The sequence below is a fragment of the Trematomus bernacchii genome, unplaced genomic scaffold, assembly GCF_902827165.1.
Source record: "Trematomus bernacchii unplaced genomic scaffold, fTreBer1.1, whole genome shotgun sequence".
In the NCBI taxonomy this organism is placed as follows: domain Eukaryota; kingdom Metazoa; phylum Chordata; class Actinopteri; order Perciformes; family Nototheniidae; genus Trematomus; species Trematomus bernacchii.
In genome coordinates this window covers 9,864,913-9,888,956 of record NW_022987705.1, presented here as the reverse complement: position 1 = coordinate 9,888,956, position 24,044 = coordinate 9,864,913, and the positions used below count along the sequence as shown (strand labels likewise).

Below are 24,044 nucleotides of genomic sequence, written 5' to 3'. Positions count from 1 at the left end.
GCTTTATTAAATGTCAGGTCTTTGGCAGGAAAAACGTTTTTAATCAATGATTCGATCACTGAGCACAATCTCGATTTTATGTTTTTAACGGAAACTTGGATTGAACAAAATAACATTGCTGCTGTTCTTATCGAATCAACACCTCCCAACTTCAGTTTTATGAGTCAGGAAAGAATGCATAAGAAAGGAGGTGGAGTTGCTATTTTGTTCAATGATTCCCTTCAATGCAGGAAGACATCTTATAGGAACTTTGCTTCTTTTGAATATGTGGCCCTTCAGCTGAAATGCTCCTCTCGAGCTCTGTTCCTAAATATCTATAGACCGCCCAAATACTGTGCAAGTGTTTTTGATGACTTTACTGAACTGCTGTCTATAGTGTGTATTACACACTGTGTATTGTCTTTGACCGTCTAGTCATTGTTGGTGATTTTAACATCCATGTTGACAACCCCCAGGACAGAGGGGCTAAAGAACTGTTTTGTGTTCTTGATAACTATGGACTGACTCAGCATGTGACGGAGCCCAGGCACAATAAGGGGCACACTCTGGACTTAATTATCTCAAAGGGTCTGAATATCTCTAAGGTTGTGGTGACTGATGTTGCACTCTCTGATCATTCCTGTGTTTTCTTTGAGAGCTCTATTTCTGTTCACAAAAATGTTCAAAAAGAGGTAACCACAAAGCGATATTTAATTGAAAATACGAGGGAAATGTTTACTCAGAATTTTTCTTCCACACTTGCCCCTGCTAACATCTCAGTAAATGAGCTAGTAGATCATTTTAATTAAAAAATTAAAAAATGTATAGAAGCCATTGCTCCAACTAAGATAAAGGAAGTGACTGGCAAGAACATATCTCCATGGAGAAAGGCCATGACCGTGAAAACAGAAAAAAGAGAGTGTTGAAAAGCTGAACGCAGGTGGCGGAAAACAAATCTCCAGGTTCATTTTGAAAGAGAGACTTGGCTTTTATAATTTGGAATTGAAAATTGCACGACAGTCTTTCTTCTCTGACATAAGTCATTAAACCGCTCTTAAAAAAGAATAATCTAGATGCTTCAGTAATGAACAATTACAGGCCCATATCAAACCTCCCATTTCTAGGTAAAATCATTGAAAAAGTAGTTTTTCAACAGCTGAGTAATTTCTTGCATTTAAATAACTGTTTCGATGTGTTCCAGTCAGGCTTTCGTCCAAACCACAGCACTGAGACTGCTCTTGTAAAGGTCTTCAATGACATCCACTTAAACACAGACAGTGGCAGAACTTCAGTGTTAGTATTATTAGATCTCAGTGCTGCGTTTGACACTGTTGACCACAACATATTACTAGACCGACTGGAAAACTGGGTGGGACTTTCGGCAACAGTTCTAAATAGGTTTGAATCCTACTTAAAGGACAGAAACAACTTTGTTTCTATAGGTAAATACACATCTGATTTGACAAATATTACATGTGGGGTTCCTCAAGGCTCCATCTTGGGGCCTCTTCTCTTTAACATCTACATGCTACCACTGGCTCAGATAATGAAAAACTACAAAATAAGTTACCATAGCTATGCGGATGACACCCATATTTACATAACCATTTCACCAGGAGACTATGCTCCAATTCAAACACTGTGCATTGAACAAATCAATGACTGGATGTGTCAGAACTTTCTCCAATTAAACAAAGATAAAACTGAGATAATGATTTTTGGAGCCAAGGCAGAACGTATAAAAGTTAGCGCTGAGCTTCAGTCTGCAATGTTCAAAACAACAGATAAAGCCAGAAATATAGGTGTAGTCATGGACTCTGACCTGAGTTTCAACAGTCACATTAAAACAGTTACTAAATCAGCCTACACAGGAAATATTGGTGAGTATTTTTTCCAGAGTAATTACTATTTTGCTCTGAAATAGTGATATTTAATCATTTTGGAGTGTATTTATTACTCATAGCTTCTAGAGTGCGATCAAAAATGCAGAGTCAATTCTATTGGAGTTAAACCATGACCACTCTGTAACGGAGGTGATCTCTGGGGCCATTGATCTCGGTCTCCGTTACGGATTATATAGCTTCATTATTGGCGAAGTATATTCATTTGTTCCACGCTAAAACATTGCACAGGAAGCATGTGATTATATGTCCTTTATGCATATATTTGTCACAATCTGTCTATGTTTTAGTTTGTCTGTCTCTGTTTCCTGTTTTAGTTTGAAAAGTTTTCCCCCTCCCGTCTTGTCTGTTGCTGGTGATTGCGTTCACCTGGTGCCCTGTGTTTCTCCTCCCTCCTCACCTGTGTCTTGTTGGTTTGATTAGTCCTGTGTGTATTTAGGTTATGTTTTCCTGTTAGTGTGTGTGTGTGAGATCCTTGGTGCTGGTGACTGTGTTCACGTGAGACAGTCATATTGAGGCTGTGTATCCTGTACCACAAAGAGGAATAAATGCCCACGCCGGGTTGTATTTGAACTCTCTGCCTCTGCCTCCTTGCTTGGTCGGGCCGCTCAATGGTCAGCTTCACACACGCCCACTCATGTTCCTTAAGCACTTTGGTTTATTGACCTTTTTTATTGTAAAGATCATTATGGTTCATTTATTCTATTCTGAGTAAAATTACCTTCTGTTGGGAGTAAAATTACCTTCTATTCTGAGTAAAATTACCTTCTATTGGGAGTAAAATTACCTTCTATTGGGAGTAAAATTACCTTCTATTGTGAGTAAAATTACATTCTATTATGAGTAAAATGGCAGTAGAGTTGTTTTTAATATACACTACATAGAGTAAATAACCATTAAGCAGAGTCAAATCTAAGCACATAATAAAGTAAAATGAACTCTAAAAATACAACTCTGAACAAAGAGTACATTTTACTCTATATAGGTTGGGACCAAATGTTATATTTTTAGAGTAAAATTTTCTTCAATTTGAGTCAATTTTACTCAGAGAAATTTACTGTGTACTATCACCTAAAGAACATATCTAGGATTAAAAGACTAATGTCACAGCAGGATTTGGAAAAACTTGTCCATGCTTTTATCTTCAGTAGACTACTCGACTACTGTAATGGTGTCTTCACAGGTCTCACTAAAAAATCCATTAGAAAGCTGCAGCTGATTCAGAACGCCGCTGTTCGAGTTCTTACCAACACTAAGAAAGTGGATCACATCACTCCTGTTCTGAAGTCTTTACACTGGCTTCCTGTGTGTCAAAGAATTGATTTCAAAATACTGCTGCTGGTTTATAAAGCATTGAATGGTTTAGGCCCAAACTCCCAGAAACCTGCAGGTCCGCTGCAACTCTTATTACTTTTAAATCCAGGCTGAAGACTTTTCTTTTTGCCGCTGCTTTTAATTGATATATTCATATCTTAAACTGCACTGTAACTTTTATTATCTTTGCTTTTTATCTTTGCTTTTAAATGAGTGTTTTTAAATGTCATTTTATATCATTGCTTTTAAAAGAGTGTTTCTAGATATCATTTTATAATATGTTTGTTAATGCTCTTAATGTCTTGCATTTTTGTAAAGCACTTTGAATTGCCTTGTGTTGAAAGGTGCTATATAAATAAACTTGCCTTGTACTCCATTGAAAACGTAATAATTAGATATCAACCTGAATCCCTGAACAAGTGGGAGTCAGGTTAGAATGATGAAGGTGATGTTCTCGCAATCTCTCTCGAAAACCATGAGAGTGAAAAAGTCAGTGCAACAGCTTCACGTTAGAAAAGAGAAAACATGATTGGAGAAAAGACATAGATAAGAACGCAGAGAGGAGGAGAGCAAAGACAGGAGGAAGGGTTTTGCAAGGCTTTTCTATCTAAATGCATGCATGTACACACAACTCTTTCTTAAGCATGCACACATGTGTCTGTTCACTGTTTGTGTCAGGACAGAGTGTTAGAGTCCCAAGCCAAGAGATAAATGTATGAAATGTTATTGTGGCTGGGCTGGCCCGGCTCCAGAGGAAGTGCTTGGCTTTGACAATGCTCTCACCAGGAATGCACTGCAGGCCGCCGCCAAGTGGGCGTGCCGCTGCTCTGGGGTCGGAAGCCAAGTTTGGTCGGTTCAGTTTTGGCCCCTCCGACGCCTCGGGGGACCGTTCTGCTCCGCTGTTGTTGAGAAACAGGGTGAACGAGAGGAAAAGAGGGAGAAAGAGGAGAGAGAGAGAGAGAGAGCGAGAGAGAGAGAGAGAAAAAGAGAGAGAAAGTGTAGGTTTGTGTGTTCTTGTGAGCTTACTTTGTATAGATTTGAATGTGTGTTTGTGTGTGTGTTTTCCCTTTTGAGAGGAGGATCTGAAAGGAATGCAACTGTTCCTTTACACATGTCCACCCCCCCTTGGGCAGCCACAGGGCCTGTTGAAAACGGACACGCATCCATGACACACACACACACGCGCACATGCGCACGCACGCACGCACGCACGCACGCACGCACGCACGCACGCACGCACGCACGCACACACACACACACACACACACACACACACACACACACACACACACACACGCACCGAGGTGGTGGAATGGAAGGAAGTATCAAACTACACCGGCAGAATACTTATCAAGACTGAGGAGCAAAGCTGCCCATTAAGATTCCAGACTTTCACTGCTTAACTTTTGCAATAACAAAATAATAGGATCACAATAGAGAAGAAAATAATGTAATGTTGAATACCTTCAAACTCAAGCCCATCGTCAAGAAGTGAAAAACTGACTTATGCCATTGAAAGTTGCTTTTCTAAACTTTTAAAAGCGAATGATAATAATGTAACATCACTCGGTGCATATTTGTCCAAAAAGAGGAAACACATTTGCTCCTTTATGTTGGGAGGTCAGATGAAATTTAATTAAAAATACTGTTTAATAGGTTTAATTTGTTTTTCTTTGTGTGTGCTGGCCCTTTTGTTGAAATAAAGCTGAAATAAAACCCTCCCCCTGGGTACAGGGTTAGCATAATGGTGGTATAATGGAAGAAGGCTGTAGCAGAAAGCAGTAAAGAGGCCGTGTGGTGGAGGCCTCGGCGCTGCAGACTGGCAGTGCTTGGTGATAAGAGGCTGCGGCCTGGTTGGCCTCTCTGAGGGGAAGTGATGCAAGACAGTAGCTCTTTGTTTAGTGGCATTACTTGGTCCCATGCCAGTGGCCCCACAGAATGAAATGGACCGGTTGGCTTGTTTGCTGGCTGGGTGACTGGCTTCATGGTGGACAGGCTGACTGCCTGGCTGACTTGCTGGTAGGCAGGCAACTGCGGCACAAAAAATCGTGGCTAATCCCTCTTCATCTTCTTCTTTCTGTCTTTCTTTCTCTTTCGCTTCCCTGGCCTCAAAGAAACACTTAAGTCGTGAAATATTTTGTTGCATAAAAAAAGCTCCACCACTTTGAATTGACATACTGGAAGTGAAAAGTATTTTGAGGTTTGACAATAGTTTTCAAAGCTGATTCTTTCATGAAGAACTTGAAAGATGTTTTTAATTGAATATCTTTAGTTGGGGCTGAAGCTCTCATTGACTGTTTTGGATGGATGCACGTTAAATCAGAGAAGCTTCTCAGAATCCAAAACAACAGCTCCTCCTCTGCTCCCTGTTCTCCTCCTCCTCTCCTCTCTGCTTTCCCCGCCACTTCCCAAGTGTTGAAATGTGTGTTTTTCCTGCAGCTCAAGCCGTCCTGTCACACTTAGGTTCATTTTACTTTTGAATTCCACAGAGGAAAGAGAGCAGGGGAAGGGAGGGGGGCAGAGGAGGAGATACTGTGTGTGTTTGGACATCTGTGCATGTATGTGTGTGTGTGTGTGTGTGTGTGTGTGTGTGTGTGTGTGTGTGTGTGTGTGTGTGTGTGTGTGTGTGTGTGTGTGTGTGTGGTTGGAGGCTACATGATTTTGCAATCTGCAAGTCTAAATGTCAGGGGGTTCCATTTCCAAACAGTGTGCACTTGCCATGTCTTCCCCATATAAGAGCGTGCATTCCTGCAGACCTGCGCAGGATCTCATGTGCTTACGAGTATAATAAACCCCTCCCCAACTCACACTTATGCACACACACACACACACACACACACACACACACACACACACACACACACACACACACACACACACACACACACACACACACACACACACACACACACACACACACACACACACACACACACACACACACACACACACATATTCAAATGGTGATTTCATTCTCCAGAAATTCAAATAAATATTGCAAAACTTTTTTAGAATTGGTTGATGTGGAAAAGTCAAATTGTGTCATTAGTTCTAGATTTCAACATTGTTTTCTTTCTTTGGAAGGCTTTTTCTTTTTTAAAGTCATCTCATCCTTGTCCTCTCGGCTGTGGTGTAATGGCACCCAATTGCATAATTAGAAAATTCCGTTTATCTCAATACTGCAAACTCTTGAAATGTCTATATAGTAGAAAGTAGAAAATGGAAACACGCATTAATTTACATTTCTTTGCGCTGGATGCAGACTTGATTTCTGTCTACGGGTTTATGAGAAGAATCCTGTTCCCCAAATGCTATATCTCATTTGTGACAGACACATTTGAAATAGACAAAATGTATATGATGTTGTGGAAGCAACGGAAAACAGTCTATAGTGCTCACCATGAGGTCGGGCGCAGAGCCTTTCATCGCAAGGCTGGGTGAAAGGCTCTTAGTTGTATTAGTGCACTTGCTGGTGCTTATCAACATTTAGATTAGATATACTTTATTTTCCCAATTTGGGATTTTTTTTTAAACACATTGCACCACAAGGTCCTGCAAGAGTTCCAGCATTGAATAGGCAGAGGCCTTCTTTATAGAATCCACCAAGCCCCAGCACCTACCCCGTCCTTAAGATGTGTGATTGTGCTACCTCTTCACCTTTGGGTTTTCTACCCTGGAATGGTATATGCTTTCGTTTAGCATAAAAAAAAATACTGGTAAAGGTTGCAAACCATTTAAGGGCCAACATTTTGTTTTTTCTGATTCTGACTTTAGCTACAACCAGTGGCGGCGCCAGAGCATTTTTGTTGGGTAATCTATGGTAGGGCTAACCCATACAGTGGTGGTGCTCAAGTCAGTATTTGCAATGTAATTACATACACGCTATATGGCCCCCCTTGACAGTGAAACGCCACGCGTGAGGTTTAGATTATTTCCCTGTCTCAATCAAAATGGAACTGTATGAAATAAAACGGCACATTTGTCTTGTAGTAAATAACAAGGGATCACTGTGAACGTGACGTATGATAGTACACGTTGAAGATCCAATGGGGATACTGAATGGCGGTTTTCTATTGATCTCAATCAATAAGGCATGACGCAGATCCAACGTTGCTTTGCTCTGATTGGCTATAGGTCAGGTCTATTCAAATTGCATTCGGAGGCATTTTGATCTGACCGCGGCCGCGCTGATATTATAACGCCAGAGAATTTCCACACCTTTAGTGTATAAAACTTCCCCACTACTTAGACTATTCCTTGCACCCCTCTTATAGCATAAGCCCGAATGGTCTCAACCATATTGCATCAGTAACGTGCACTTGTTGTTACAGCAGGATCAGTTTGTGTGCTGTGGACACGACCCGTATATTTTCGCAATCCGTGTTCTCCACATTTAGCATTTCGCTTATTATTTAATTGAATTTGCATCACTTTTCATGGTGGGGCTAAGGTGGGGCTAAGCCATTTCTTGGTATGGCTGTAGCCTACCCCAGCCATACCCTGGCGCCGCCACTGGCTACAACTCATGCTGTTTTGATGCATGCTAATGTTGCCCCTGCAAATTAAAATCTCCATCAGCAACAGATTGCAAACTTGACCCCTTTTTTGTATTAAAAAAAATGTATCTATCGGCATCTATACATTATATTCTGTAAACAAAAAAACAGGAGGAGGGTTATGAATAGGGGTGAAAGGAAAATAAAAGAGGAAAGTGTGTGTGCATGTAGCTGGGTCGGTGGTGCAAGGGGGTTTGGTTGAGCGCTACACCAGATGTGAAAATGACTTTTGCAATATGTCATCTAAACAGCAAACTGCGGGGGATTTACTTGAGCTTGCTTGAAGCACATAAGTGCTGGAAAGACACAATTACAGTTAGCTTCTTGAAAATCTCAAACCAGCTGAGGGGAAACATAATTCATTGCAGACATTGGCTTGTAGATTTCCCCACAGCCTCAGAACATTGGTCTAACATATGTTACCCAAATGCAGATTCACGCTGGAAAGTGGCTGTTTTCCCCTTTTTTCAATTATATCGTGGGTCACATTGATGTATGTTGGTATGGTGACAAAGCGGCAGATGCAGCAGATAAGAAGACCAACATGAGATGGGCCAAGTCAGAATCTGGCGATTGGTGGTGGCACCTGATGATTCTTTTGTCCTGCATCATCGCAACACAACCTCGTCAGTAGGACTCCTATGCATTGTTGCAATGCAATTCACACACACATACACACACTTTCTGTGTCATACATGTCCTGACTCAAACAAAGTCCCATGCAGCCTAAAGGCCACAGACTTCTAGTTCTTTAATAAGTAAACATGGAGCACATTTAATGCATTTCAATGTCTTAATCTCTGGCTAATTTCAATAGCTAAATAAGTATTCTCTCTTGGACAATAATGTAACACTGTCCCATTTGCATTTGAAAATGCAGGAGTAAGAAACTATTGGCACAACAGAAATACTTTCCTATAACAACAGCTGATGTGTGGGTGTGACGACCTAATTCTTGATGGTACAATAACGCTGTAAATGAACATAACACAAACATGTGGCAGTAGCAGCAGTCTGACATACTAGCTCACACACATTACTTAGCAAATTGAAAAAAAACACAGTAAACATACACAATTGAATTTTTTGAAGATTCAAACATTAGTTTCATTGGTTTTCTAGCTGCATTGTCTCCTGTGGTAAACCAAACCACTTTTCGTAAGCCAAACCACAGCACAAATAATTATTTGCATGCTCAGTTTCTGACCCAGCAGTGGTTGAAACTGTGAATCCAGCCTGCCATAATACAAGCTGATAATAAATGGTTTCTCCTTCAGCTGCCTGTGCCGGAGCTTCCTGTGTTGATGATATGTATGTGGCCCGGTGGGGTGGAGATGACAATGTAGGTGTGGAGGAAGTCAAATGCAGGTGTTTGTGTGTGTGTGCTGTCCCAGGTGGGTGCTGACAGACCGGCAGGTAAACAGGCAGGTTGGTCTCTGATCTCACCTGTTAGAGCAGACTCTGCAGCGCCTGCAGGGCTTCTGCAGCGGAAACGTGTTCTTTATGTGATGCTGGAAGGCCAACTCTGTTCTACACTTTGTTCTTTTTATGTGCTCTTTTTTCCCTTTTTTAGCTGCCTCTTCTCTACCTTTCTCACACACTCTGTGGTGTTCATGTGTCCCGCTTTACTCTCCCAGGTGCACTCTGGTAAACACCCAGGAAACAAGGGTGCAGAGGGGAAGGGCATAAGGGAAGGAAAAGCGCCTCAGGGGTAACAGCAGTGCAGGTGGGCTGGGGGTGGGGGGTGACGACAGTGTGTGTATGTGTGTGCGTGTGTGTGTGACAGGAAGATTTTGTGTGCTCCAGCTTCTTAAGGAGGTGCTTAGAGAGAAAGGAATGTTACACATCCAGATTATAACAGACCACCCCTATAAACTAGGAGGAAGTCAGTTTAACCTGTGAGTCAATCGCACACAAACAAACACAGCAGCCATCAAGCATTGCTCTGATATGAAGTGGCCATCTGTCTCATGTTACATCGTTCAGAGGAAGTCTCTAAATGATTTCCTGTTACTTATGTAATGTTTTTTTCCAGTTTAAGGTCAAGCTGCTTTATTTGGCCTTCAGTGACCTAACAGTGTTTTATAGAGAGCAATCTATTCAGACACAGGAAGCAGGGGACCTCAGGAAGTTGAAGTGCTGATGTAAAACAACTCAAGCCCATAAACATTCCTTTATAGAATGAATCGTAGTTAACGTAATCAGCATTTAGTAACTAAAGTATCTTTATAAGAAGCCTATAATGTGTTTAAAAGGTATGCTGAAATGCACTGTACTTATGAATGATTACTTACCTAAGCACTTTAGGACCTAAGATTTCCTTCAAGATGTTGGTCCTTATTTGTCAAATTGTAATGTTAGGACATGCTGTTATATCTATATTTGACTATGTAACTTGGAAGTTTTATGAGTATTTTTGTCCAAAATCCCACTTTTTTTATGTCAGTGGTTATTCTGAGGTATAGTGCATGGTGTGTGTATGTGTGTGTTATTTGGTTGAAAACAGCTCACAAAAGTAACGACACAACAGCCAGGTATATTTAACAATATATATTTCCATTGTCAATGTACATTCCATTTCGACATAAGCTTTCTTCACAAACAAAAGGTTGGCATCTAAATAAATACTATATAAAATAGAACTTCAAAATAAATATATCTATAAAGGGAACCTTTTATATGAGAGATTTTTTTTCTTTTTGTTATATCTAAACAAAACAAAAGCACGGATTTCGTTCTTAATCCCCAACATTGACATTGCAAAGGCATAAAAGGAATGGAGTAGTATCACCCAGCTGTATGAGACTTTTCCTTTCGTTTGGCTTGAAAATAAAATAAATCAGTGCCCGAAATTTGAGCGACACAAAGGGGTATGGGTGTGTAAAAGTCACAGCATTGTAGCAAAGGGTAAAAAGAAAAGAAAAATAACGATTTTAATGATTGAGTTGTCATTGTTGGATGATTATTCCACACCTTTAACAGGCTAGTGAGCACATGTAAAAGTATAAAGCTAACGTGCAGTGACAGAGCAGAGAAATAAAATAAAGGCAGCGACTGTTGAAAAAAGAGGTCCATTGGTTAAAACGATGGCACAGAACTACAAATCGAGAGGGAAAACAGTCGAGAAAGGGAGAGGAAGAGAGACAGACTTGTCTTTCTCTCCCGTCTCTGTGGTATGACACGTTTATGCACAGCAGCTGTGTTTGTCAATCAAGGCCAGGGGTGTTTGTTAAACTTTTTCTCAGGGAGGAAGGAGGGAAGAAGAGGGAAGAGAGGAAGGAAAAAGGCAAGAAGGAGAGAAAGAGGGGAGAGCTGAGACACTGAGCAGTAACAGCAGGAAATGGGTTGATCCGGATAGGGGTAGATTGTGTTCCCTGTGTGGATTCAATGAGTCCACAGTCTTTAGGACTCGGAGAGGAACCAGGGAATTAGCTTAGCCTCTCGACTGCTAATGAGCCATGGATAGCATAAACAGCAGGAATTTGTTTTCCTTCTTCTTTTTTTTATTGCCGGGCACACTTTTTTAAATCAAGTGCTAGTGATAGAAAGACCTGTCATCTTTGTTATCCCTCCCTGAACCTTCCTATCTCCACACTCAATCTTTCCTTTTACTCACAACCTCAAAAACATCTTAATCTTACCCTCAAAATATATATCTAATATATTCTCTATATATTTTGTACTGAATTGTAGTTATAACGTACCATGCAATCTTTCAAGGACATTTAAAAGTCTCTTCTAAAGAACACAAATGTTGTGAAACTATTTACAGCAAATAACATTTTACCTGCATAGCTCTATTACTAAATATATTGTCAAAACATTTGTGATTTTTGCCGCCTACCTATAATGTATTAGGCTTTGGCCCAATCACACAATCATTCTCAGTTTTGGCACCTTTCTCTCGGACTGAATTGCTAGGTTTTGAAAATATTGCCTCATACATTCAAGACTAAGGACAGTGTGTTTTTTCTTTCCTTTTTTTCCTGTGATATCAGCTTTGTGCAACAAGACAAATACGGTTATGAACGAAGTTAGGCGCCCTAATGGAAGTTAAGTGTCCAACATGAAAGAGAGGCGTGTATTATGCAGCAACAAAGACAGTATGCCTTTATGCCAAACAGAAAAGGCCATCTGTATTAAAGGGCAGCATGCCTTTCAGAACCAACTGCCGTCAACTCCATTTGGCAAGAGTGCCTACCAACTGTGATCACTCAGACAGCGAAAACAAGCTACTGTAACCTAGCTTCCTTTGGCAAAGTCCTAAGAACATCATGCAAGCCACAAAAATAGACTTTAATAATAAAAGACAACCTATCTGACTAACGCAGCTATGCAGCATAATGATTAGAGTTTAATGAAGACACTGTGTGTAGAGGGGGGCTGGGGGTGTGGGCTAAATGTAGTGCACGCAAACGTAATGTGAGATAGCTGAGGTGGTTAATACTGTGCTTTAGTACATCCTTTAAGGGGTTTGCGTCTTCCTAAAAAGGTTGTGCAAGTGGCAGGATTGATTTTGACAAAGGCTGACTAGATACAACAACAACTTTGCTATGCCTTCTCTCCCCCCTTTTCACTCTCTATCACTTGCATCCCCTCTCCTCCGGAAACATTATTTTCTGGCCAGCTTGTCTCTCACTTAGCTTACTTGTTTTAAATTATTCACAATTGCCTTTTTGCCCCTAAATATGTATTTGCCTTATTGTGCAAAGAGGAAGTAGACCAGGCTCTTAGGCAGTTTAGAAATCAACATGCTGTAGGCCAAGTTCTAGAGAGGATTACTGTAACAGTCCCTGAGAAGGTTGGGTGTACTTTTTTACACATTTCTCTACGACACATCGACTTCTAGCACGTTGGGTAACCATTAGACTAGAGCATGCAGGTCATGACATGCATTACCTCTGAGGTGATTGGTGAACAGCCTTCAACATCTTTTATAATATCTGGACTTCACCCCCCAAAAACAGGAAAAACACTGTAAAGTGATTATCTCTCTCTCTTACTCTACACTTATTATGGGAAATTACTATTATCTTTAAGTCTCAAAATGTTTTGCTTTTTACAGCTCCTCCTTGGAGATGAAAACTAAAGAGAAATTGTTAGCATCAAGCTAGAATCTTTCAAGCTAAAAGAGGAGAAAACCTCAAAGATGGTGATCATCATAATAGTGGAGAGAGTGATTGAGTAGGTGGTGATTCCACTCTTGCAGTGGCCTATCATAAAGCCACAATATTGGTTATCACTTAGTTTAGTGTTTTTACCCACACTATGCTGTGCTTTCGGGGGGTGGGAGGGAGGCGTACAGATATTCATCTCCATCTAATAACTTTTATGTTAGCCGAGGATCAGCCACCAGCTTCTGGTTAGTTACCATTACAAAATTAGCTAAGAAATACAGAGCAGCAGAGAGGTACAATGACTTTGTGCCTTCAGCCATCTTTGCAAAACAACACAACCAGTCCCACAATCTAGTCTCTTCTTCTTGTGTCACTCTTACAAAAAAACAAAAAAACATCTTAGGGGGCCTGTTATCTATTCCTACTAGCAGACTCGCACAGATCAGGCCCCTTTTGATCATCCACCCTATCAAACAAAGGTCAAGAAGCCATTTAAGTACCTTTGTTTTACATAAGTCACTTTCCAGCAGATTAATGGGGTAGTTTAAGGGGTTGGTGTTGGATTGTCCTATCCATAGAGAGCAAACAAGTAGTGTGTGGTCCTGTCCATTTTTTAGTGAGGCAACCATTCGCCCGTCTGGTCCACTATCATGACCCTTGCTGCTGCTGCTTCTCTATTGTCCCAACTTTTGCCTCCACGCCGTTTTTACACACCGGGGCACTCACGCCGCCCTGTGAGTTCTTGCAGCGACAGCCAGGCCTGCTAACATTGTCGTAACACTTCTGTCCAAGTTTGGCCAGTCCAGTTGCTGGCAGATAGCAGACCAGGCAAGGCAGGACAAATGAAACGGCAGCCATGAAGGACCAGCGTGCACAACAGTTAGCTTGGGAACATGAGCAGGGCTTGTCGGCACATGAGCCCTCGTCGTCCTCATCCTCGGTGCAGTGGTAGAAGATCCCTTTGACCAGGCACATGCAGGTGGCTGTATCCACCAGGCTCTGAGCAGAGCACAGGCACTCCTGGTTGCAGACCCAGCAAGAGGGTAGGGTTCGGGGGAGCGTACACTCCGTGCATCGGCACTTCCCGCAGTGCTCGCAGAGAACAAGGTGCTTCTTCTCTGCCGGGGATGAAGGGATCACTGCCAAACCCTGCTGGCCTCCATTGGTGCACACGCCTCCTGCGGGCATCTTTGCAGACTTAAGGTCCAGCGATTTAGAGGAGGATGAGCAGGAGGAAGCAGAGGAAGAGGAGGTCAGGACTTTTGATTCTGAGGAAGGGAAGCAGCCTGGAGTTTGGGTTGTGATTGTGTTGACGGGGCCCTGGTGGGGATGCAGGTTTGGATGGTGGTCCACCGTTGGGGTAGGCGCAGCGTGGTCCAGCAGCCTCTGATCAGACGAGGTGCTGCTGCTGCTGCTGATGGAGCTGGGCCTCCCACTGAAGGAAATCCAAGGGTGGGTGGTGGTATCCTGGTGAGAGTGGGGCTCACACCTGCCTTGCTGGTGTTGATGATTGTGATGGTGGTTGTGGTTTGCCCCAAGAAAAGCATCCTGATTCTGACCAAGCCAGGTGATTCTACGGTTCACAGACTTCTGGCTTGGTGGCTGCTGGGAGACAACAGCCGGGCTGTCGATGTAGTCGTTTTCCACATGCGAGGACTTTATCTGGTCGATGGGGTAGATGGTGAGAGGGTGCTGAAGACGGCCGTAGGGCACTCTGCTGTCCAGGAGGGGCTGGGATATGAGAGAGGAGGACACTCCGGGGATGTGGTGGGGAACCCTGGACTCCATGTGTAGGCTGGTGCCTTGCACGTCTTCACTCTAAAGCAGCATTTAGCAAAACTGAAAAAAGACAGACACAAAAGAGACAGTTAAAACCAGCTTCATGTTCTGTTTAAGTTATTGCTCTTGTACCATTTTGATACTCAAAGTATTTTTTGAATAAAGGGTGACAGGGAAAATAACATTCCTTTATGTGTCTTTAACCAAACCAGGGTATATTGAAGTCAAGGTTTCAGGTCATTAGACATTAAATTAGTAAAAAAAAACACCTATTGCATCTTGCATTTAATCCCAAATATACAATTATATTGGAGGGGTTGTAAAGTGTCAATTTTAAACATATGTGGTATAATTTAAATGTCCTGCTTCTTTTGCTTCTGCTATTGACTTATGTCATAATTGAACAACTTTTTTTCCACATGATATAAAATGTATTGTATAACTATAATACATTTTATAATAACTATCTGCCTAACCCAAGGGGATTATTGCGTATTTTAAAACTCTTTCAACAGATACCGGATCTCTTGAATAATCTGAATGTAGAGTTTCCTAACGATCTTGATTGTTTAGACCAACAAGGTTTCAAACCTCCTCTATTCTAACTTTGACATTAGGACAATAGAAGTTGGGCTCTCATCGCCTCCTTTCCAAAGAGCAGGGAGCAATAGAGAGCAGGGCTTGCATGCAAAAGACTCAAAGATGCAAAACAAGGCAGAGCAAAGAGATGAGAAGGTTTCCAGAAAAAAAGATTACAACTAAGCCAAAATTAACACAAGAGGCAAATACATAGGGTTTTGGAAAAATGACATCCTAATAAGCAAATAATATAATTGTGCCTACAATTGTATCAGTTTGAAGATTGTCCATGTTAAAACATGTATACACACACACATTTGAATCAGAGAAACACACCAATCTTGCAATTTGTGAATGGGTCAGATTTTATGAACTGCCGGTTTTTGTGAATGAAAACTGCTGGCTGCAATCGGTGTTGCAAGCATGAATCAATGCGCTCCAGTCATGATGAACCTGAATGAAATCGGTTTCATCATTCATTTCTTTGTTGAACGCTGGGCAGACCGACAAAGACATAACATACAGATAATAAAAACGATGATTGACGACAAACGACATTTCGACTGACCTACATCTGCGGTGGTAAGTTAGCTTATTACAAAATCACCCCGCAAACATAGCTCATTCAGACCCTGAGATGCATTAGGGTTTTGATTGTATTCTTCCAAGGCACTCTGAATGTTACCAAGGACCTAAACGCTGTCGTGGTGCGGTTCATAACTGCTGATTGATGATTTATTTTATGTAAACATGTGTCATGCTCGACACAGTTCTGCTTGACCGTCGGCTCGTGTTATTCTCCTATGTCCTCGGATTTCCAAAAGCCTGGTTGAGAAACCTGTTGCGACATTGCTGGCACCGACAAAAGCGCTAGTGATCGTCAAATCTAGACCATTATAAGCTCCAAGCCGGAACATTGCGAGTTTAAGTGCGTGTGTGTGCGCGCGTGTGCCCGTCCCTCCCTTTAATATGTGAATGGACTGAGTCATAAAAACTGGAGGCGGCCGCTCGGCATAGTCGAATAGCATGTTTATAGGCATTTTATCCACGTATTGTACACCTGAATTTATATATATTCAGCTGGACGAACAATGAAGCAAATGGTACACTCTCTGCCACCAGACAGACTGAGGTTGAGGGATAGTTAAATCAGCGATGTTTAAATGCGTAGCTTGATGCGTTACCCTGGACGTTATGGCATCCGAAATAGGCAGATAAAATACTAATTTTTATATTTTCTTGGACAGGATGAAAAGGCAATGGGAAAAACACCTGACACAACTGAAATGGTGCGCCAACCGCCGCTGCAGCGAGACCGAGACACACATCAAACCGCCCGAGATATGCTACAACATACAGCCATGGCTTCAGAGTGGACGGAGGTTTAGACAGAGGTGGAAATATGGATCTGTTACGCTGACTGATATCGTGACATTGGCCGTATATGATGCTTCAAATAGCAACGCGTCATAGGTTGAAATACGTCTCTACTTTCAAAAAAGCGAACAAGTTACGCTTCATCGCGACACGGTTTCACCTCTCTATGACTACAACATTGTTTTTGATACGAAATCGGTTGTTAAATATTGACTCAAAGTGCAAACAAGGGTCCGCGAATCAGCTTGTTGCAAAATAGAATTTGCAAGAGCGTTTGCATGTGTACAAGTCACTGGATAAAGAGGGACAGTTCACTGCAGCCAGCGAATGGGGGCTCAATACTGTTTATGCAGCTTTACGCTCACAAGTTTAAATTATTTAACGATGAGAAACCATCAGGGTTAATCACTTACTGTGGTCTCAGGATACAATTCTCATCCCTTCGTTGCGCACGACGTTTGCGCGCAGGCAATAGTCCAGTCCCAGTGAGTGAGTAGCTCCACAGTAAAGATAAGTCCAAATGTTATGAAGTAATATGAGCACGGTAATCGAAAGGAGACGGGATCTCCTGCACTATTCTCCACTCGCTGGTGCGTAAGGCGACTGCGGTTGTGGACGCAGAGCTTTGGATATGGTGTTGCAACCACCGAGGGGGAGGGAAGTGAGTTTTTATGAATGGGAGGGTAGAGGAAAGGGAAGGGACGGCACTGCGCAGATGCCTCGGCTTTTTTTCCTTTTTTGTGAATGGGAGGGCAGAGCGACTCAGGAGGGCTGAAATGCGGAGGTTACATTTTTATGAATGGGGAGGACTCCGAATGACATTGCGCAGGCGCGCTGCCGAGATTTTTATGAATGGGAAGAAATGGCGATTGAGGTGTGTGTGTGTGTGTGTGTGTGTGGTGTGGTAGTGTGTGTGTGGTGTGTGTGGTAGATAGTGTGTGTGTGGTGTGTGGTGTGTGTTGTGTGTGAGAGTGTGTGTGTGTGAGAGAGAGAGAGCGAGACGGAGAGAGAGAGAGTACGCAGGAGATAGCGAGAGACCGGTCCGCCCCGTGCGCGAGAGAGAACGAGGGCCCATGGAGAGCACTCCCTGGGAGACGGAGAGAGAGAGAGGAGAGGATGGAGCAGAGGGGGAGGAAGGAGGCAGAGGAGAGGAGAAGAGAAGGGCGGAGGGATGAAATGAGGGTGGGTCTTTTATTTTGGTCACTAGGGCAATGTCAGGCCTGGATTAAATAAAGCACTCGGCTCACCGGCTTGTGGTGGCCACTCTCGCTTTATTTTTAGCCTGTTAACTTATATTATGCAGCCTCTCGTTCCTTGCCAACACATTTAAAGGAGACGCGATTATGGTGGTTTTGTTATTGTAATAGATGAGAGGGGGAGCAAGATGTGAAATCTGCAATGAATTAATGTCTCATTTCATCCTGGCGAATTCAATCTTGAATATTCTTGTGATTCTGATTAATGGAGGGCAAACTGTAATTAAAAACATAAAGATGCATGCATGGCCTGCATTTCAGGAAACAAAACATCTAAGCAAAGCCATCATCCCACATGTATGATACAAATGAGGTTGATGTATAAATCATGACGGCTATTTCTATTTTAATCTACATTTCTTCGATGTCGAGATACCAAAGGCTATTTCTCAGGTCCATTAGGACAAATAATGGCCGCTCCTCTTGTGTATCTGTTCTATCTAAAGCCGTCTATTGCGAACAAGGACGTGTCCTTCCTTCCTCTGCAACAATGTGAGGTATGACTACAGCTTCTATCTATGGTAGTGTAAAAAACAGAGGAGATGAGGGGGAGGGGAGGAGAAGGGTGGGGGGTTATAACGCCTACTCTGAAACGCAAACCAGCATGAGGGCAGGCAGGATTCACAAAAGGACAGGATGTTGTTGATTTGTACCGAAACCACACGGAGGAAATGAGTCTGAATTTCCTTTCTCTCTGACATCCCAGTATGTGTGTGTGCGTGCGTGTGTGTGTGTTTCCCTGCAACCCCCCACCACCGTCCTCCCCTCCCCTCCCTCAGCTTGGGGCTTTTAACCAGTCAAAGGTTAACAGTTGCCCCATTAGCTTTTTGCATACATCACCATGGAAACCACTACATCCGAAATTGTGATTATTGTTTTTTTGGATAAAAAGTATAGACAGAGAGAAAGAATCAGTGAAAGATAAAATGTAATTTTATTTGTATTTGGATGATTCAGAAACAAAAACAATTGTCCTTTAAGCATCCAGCATAGTCTATAAAACACAGAAAAAGGTTTTTAATCAACTGAATATGCCTTAATCATGAATAGTGTAATTAATATTGTCTTGAATATGTTTTTTATGATATGCCTGTAATAGTGTATTATAGAAATGTAAAGAGGTTTCTCAAGAGTATATTTACATGTATGACCTTTTCATGCAGATATATAGTGTATATTTTAGGAATAGGAATCATATTGCAATCCTAAGAGGTTTTAATTAATCTGATGTAAATACTTCTGCGTAGTGGCATGGGGGAAATATTTTAACCCATAATAGCTTTAGTCTAGTTTAAAATAGCATCACTCCATCTCAAATGCAGTATTGCAAAACAGCTTTGTTAAAACTCCATGATGTAATGCAGACTTGAAAATAATATGGCATTACTTTCTGCCTAGAGGGATCTTCTCAATATACAAGATAACTAAAATAAGCTCTTTAAAATGTATTATTAAAGAGCTTTCATAATAGACCAACAAATATGGAAATCTCACATGGCAGCCTGTCTTTCCTTTTCCTCACATTTTTATTATTTCCCTCTATAACTCTCTCTGTCTTTCTCACACACACACAGATGCACAAAGACACACACTGTAGATACTGACAGATTTCTGTGCGCAGCTGTGTGGCTTGCAGGCATGGTCCACATGAAGTGCTTGTTGAATTGTAGATTTCTTGTCGGTGTGATCATCCAGGCATATATGCACGGAAGGGAGGGCCTCGATTTCTCTCCGGAGTCTTCCCTCCCAGCTTTCCTTCCTGCCACATCTGCTGGCTGCTGTGAGCTTGAGATGTCTAATGGACAGCCCCATCTGCTTCCACAGCAATTTGACATATCAAATGTTGAAAAAATGTTCCCTGCGCTTTGAAAACCAAACAAAACGTCTATTATTTTAAACCCATTCTTTATTCGAACCTTGGAAAAAATCTGTAGTGGAACCGTTATTCCCACCTCAGTTTCTTCAGAATCCACACAGATATTTCTTTCTAAATCAAATTACAATGCCAATAACCTTCTCATGTATCACTTAAGTCTATCACTTGTTGTATTTCACTGATCTATTGTTGTTTATCAATCTTGGATTTCCTGATTGTTCCCAAGACACAATCTCCTGAGAAAGGCTTTTGATTGTTCCCTGACTGTGTGTATTTGTGTGTCTGTATGTGTGACACTGCTTAAATGCAAAACACAGCGATAGCTCTACACAGAGTACTCACAGCTTACATCAAAAGCTTCCTGTTGCAGGTAAGCCATCATTTACTTCGGCCACCCCCCCTTGTGACACCACACAATACACATCTCTCACCAATTAACAGCTGTGTGGGGCTGCAGTTGCAACAGCCTGAAGGTGCTTTTCACACCAGGTCCACATGTCTGCACATCTTTCCCTCCTAAACATAAAATACAATCTTCAATAGAAAATGAAAGGAATGATCAAAAATCATTTACGAGTATATTATACTCATAAATGATTTTTGAAAGATCACATCATTTGTGGTATTAAATAAACAACATGCAGGAAACGGTACTCAGTGCACACTTTTAAATCATGTCTATCTGAAACAGCTGTCTCATTCAGAAGAAAGTTCAAAGATTTTCCCAAAAGGTTTAATGGATCCCAGACAATAGTAGCAATAAAAAAATGTGAGTGGGAGATACAAAAAAACTGTTGCTACCCCACAGAGTACTTCATATTTCTTACAGGCTCTGTCCCTGTGCTTGCTTCCTGTAAATATGTGTGTTGTTCAGAAACATTGCACAGTCATTTTACCTCCTAACTCTAAGCATTGGTCATCTGGTGTATTCAGAAGGGCGACTTCCCCTACTTATCACAACAACTCGGCTTGGTCATGATGACATTATTTCCGGTTGTAGAGAATATTTGTTAGTCAAATTTACAAAAGGATGTTGGGGCCCTATAATGTAATGTATCATCAGTGTGTGATTTGTTTCAACTGAAACCAAGCGTTTACTCCGAACCAGGAGAACGGAAAATGTAACCATATAAATATCAACATATTTGGGTTAGGAAGGGCATTCCATTGCTATATGGTAACATATGATGGAATGCTAAACTTTTGTAAATGTACAATAACCATAACCATACATAGCATTGGAGAGGGAATTTAGCATGAAAATGAAAGCAAGCATTAACAACTAAATTGATTACTTATTCATTCATTGTTAAAATAGTTAACCAAATTTCCCCTATAAATGCTTAAAACTGTAATGGATAAACAGTTGGAATAGTTAGCTACTAGGTCATTGTTAAATGGTTGAAATAGTTAATGAAAAGCAGTTAAAATAATGGGATAATTAGATGGTATACATACCAGTAGTTGATGTATTGAATACAATTGAGTAAAAGTAGTGGATAAACTGATGTCGTACATTCAACTAATAGATCAATTGTAACTGCAACTCCAAGTGTCATCAGACCAAATGCACACTTTGTCAAAGTACCAAACACTGACGATTCAATTTGACAAAAAATGACCAATAACCAATATTTATGTTTATTTTTAATTGTGTAAAAAAACATCCCTTAATAATCATCCATAATCACATATTTAGAACATGATGGGTGAAGAAGGGGTACTTGAGCTCATTTCAAATGGCTGGTGGCAGTACATGTGTTTGTGAATAATGTTACCGTAAGGGTGTTTTTTTCTTCTTTTGAACAGTAGGGTAGGCCTATGTCCAAGAATAACATAATTAGCTAATGTAATGATGGGTTTTAACCTACAATAACAGTCAAGCTGAGCAAGCTGAGAGCGGCATTGTAGAAAACTCTATAGTCTGCCTACAGTAAGAGGCGGATCCCAACCACAAGTCCAGGTAGCTTCAACTCCTCAAATATTGACTTCCTTCCTCGCTGCCCGCTTGGTCAGGAGGTGTGTTTGTGTGCTTTGGAGTCCGGAGATGTGTGTGGTAAAAGAGGTAGGAAGGAGGGTGGGGGCGCATGTATGTGTGGTTGTATGAATCTGTGTGTCCACATCCATCAAAATAAAGAGTTTGATGACTTTGGCATGCCCTCGTTGCACCATAATAGGATACATTAGCCCTAATTCACTTAGAGCCATTAGAGGGCTTAGAAATTCCTGTAAAGGAAAAACAACACAGAGGCCAAATGAGCTACACTGGCTCAGCTTCCATACAACAGGTTGTTCTGTAACACTATCACAGCTATTGTGTTACTTGAAATCAACTGTATATTTGTAGATACAAACTTTTTTTGGGTCATACAAATGTGCCACTTTCAATTCATTTTGCATGAGCATTTGACATTTTGAAAGGAAATCTCTCGACCAGTAATTTGACATGGTTACGCATCAGGAAATGAGTTTTGTGGCTCCATATAGTCACACCCATTGTTGGAAAGGCTGGTCCGTTAGCAGCAGTGAGCCCATAAGACTTTGTTGTTTTTCTGTTCTGGGCTACCGTTTTGGGAAATGTGGCCTCAGCTGGTCCCGGTTGGTCCCACTTCAGATAATTTAAGTGACGAATGCCATTTAGCAGAAGCTTTTCTCCATGATATTAAGGGCAGTAGTGTTTTATTGAGCATAGGCCTTCACAATACTGATATCAATATAACTATGAATAGTCTGAAGAGCCATCACACTTTTTTAAAGTGGGAAGAGAACTCTATACTTTATTTGATGAAACCAAAGCAAATAAGCAATGATCAGTTATTGCTGCCAAGCGGGAAATGAATTTGACAATAAACTCCATATGGATAATTTTGCTGGTGACTCAGGGACACTTGAAGATCCTTGGTTTGAAAACCTCTGACCTCAAGGTCATATAGACTGTATGTTCACATTATGAATCAGACACAGTTTCCATGTTGACAAGCATTTGCCCTGCTGAAATGGTCTCATGCGAAACCCTGAATCCATGTCAGCTCCAGGGGTGCTGACCCTGACCTCTGAACTTCCTGGGCTGGTTCAAAAGAGATGAAAGAATTTCCCTATAGGGATCAATAAAACCATCTCATTAAAACCTTGTGATACATTTTCCGCAGTGGTGGTCCAAGAGGGGATCCTATGCCTTTGGATTTAGTAGACCTTAATACTTGATTTGTATATATGTCATTGTTTATATTTTTAACCGGTGAGCCAGTGCAGAACTGGAAAACAGAAGTGTGTCATAATAGATGAAAAACAAGAAGAAGTCCTTCCATGGCCATTTGTAAAGCACCCCGTTTTGAGGAGGATCTTACCGTTGTGTAGGTGAATCTTTAAGTGCTACTGGTGTGGGACCAATAAAGGATTTCTGAAACTCTGTAGTAAACTACAGAGTTTCAGAAATCCTTTATTGGTCCCACACCAGTAGCTGTTGACCCTCATTCATACTACATTAACACAGTTTTGAGTAATACATCTACATTTGAATCTGTAGCTAACTCTACAGCAAAAAGTAAAGCACAATTTCTAGCCAGTACTTTCAGTTTATGGAGTCCTGCTATACTCCCTCTGACACACTTTAGAAGCTACTGTACTAGGCAACAAATGGAAGACATTTCATCCTTGGAAATGAGCATCATTACATAAAACAATGTTGGCAACAGATTCTCCCGTGACCAGATGTGTACTTCTTGTCTCTCAAGGCTGTAAAAGAGATGTAGCACACGTTCTGATCTTCCCTTTTGTCTGACTTCATAATGTACTCCTGTTGTACAGTAACATAAATATGTGTACACAGAAATACATCCATGAACTTTCATCATCATAAAGTGCGCACAGAATCACACACGTGATCACACAACCCTTAACTTGGCCTTCCATCCCTGTTTTTCTTAGTCCACCGGCTGGTTGATATTATGTCCAATTCCAGGCATGTAATTAGTGTGTGGCCTGGTTTGGTTCTGTCTGGGTCAGTGTCGAGACTGTGTGTGTCAGAGAGATGTGTGTGTGTGTGTGTTGAATATGATGTTATGCAGCACCACAGGATGGGATGCGGACTGCTCCGCTCTAAGTCGAACCACACATGAAGGGCAAATAAAACACGTCACACATACAGATACACAGTTGGTCTATCCTTGGTACACTTGTCCAATCATATGTAAGTAGTTGTACTTACAAATACATAAATAGCATGGAACAACCAATGTGGGGTGAAGGTTTTATGCCAGGCAGCTGCAAGACATACACATCACTCATTACATTTCATAAATGTGCCAAAC

General features: G+C 41.4%; 1 protein-coding gene across 1 annotated transcript; it reads right to left on the bottom strand.

The window, feature by feature from the left end:
• Positions 1-10,285: 10,285 nt before the first annotated feature.
• spry4 (sprouty homolog 4 (Drosophila)) lies at positions 10,286-17,247 on the bottom strand. Its single transcript, XM_034140237.1, has 2 exons — positions 17,016-17,247; positions 10,286-14,706 (listed from the first exon to the last, which is right to left on the bottom strand). The coding sequence occupies exon 2, from the start codon at positions 14,653-14,655 to the stop codon at positions 13,516-13,518; it is 1,140 nt and encodes a 379-aa protein (XP_033996128.1). The 5' UTR covers positions 14,656-14,706; positions 17,016-17,247; the 3' UTR covers positions 10,286-13,515.
• Positions 17,248-24,044: the final 6,797 nt, after the last annotated feature.

What these genes read in the sequence shown, in the direction of transcription:
- spry4 (XM_034140237.1), bottom strand. Translation starts at nt 14,655, where the DNA reads ATGGAGTCCAGGGTTCCCCACCACATCCCCGGAGTGTCCTCCTCTCTC.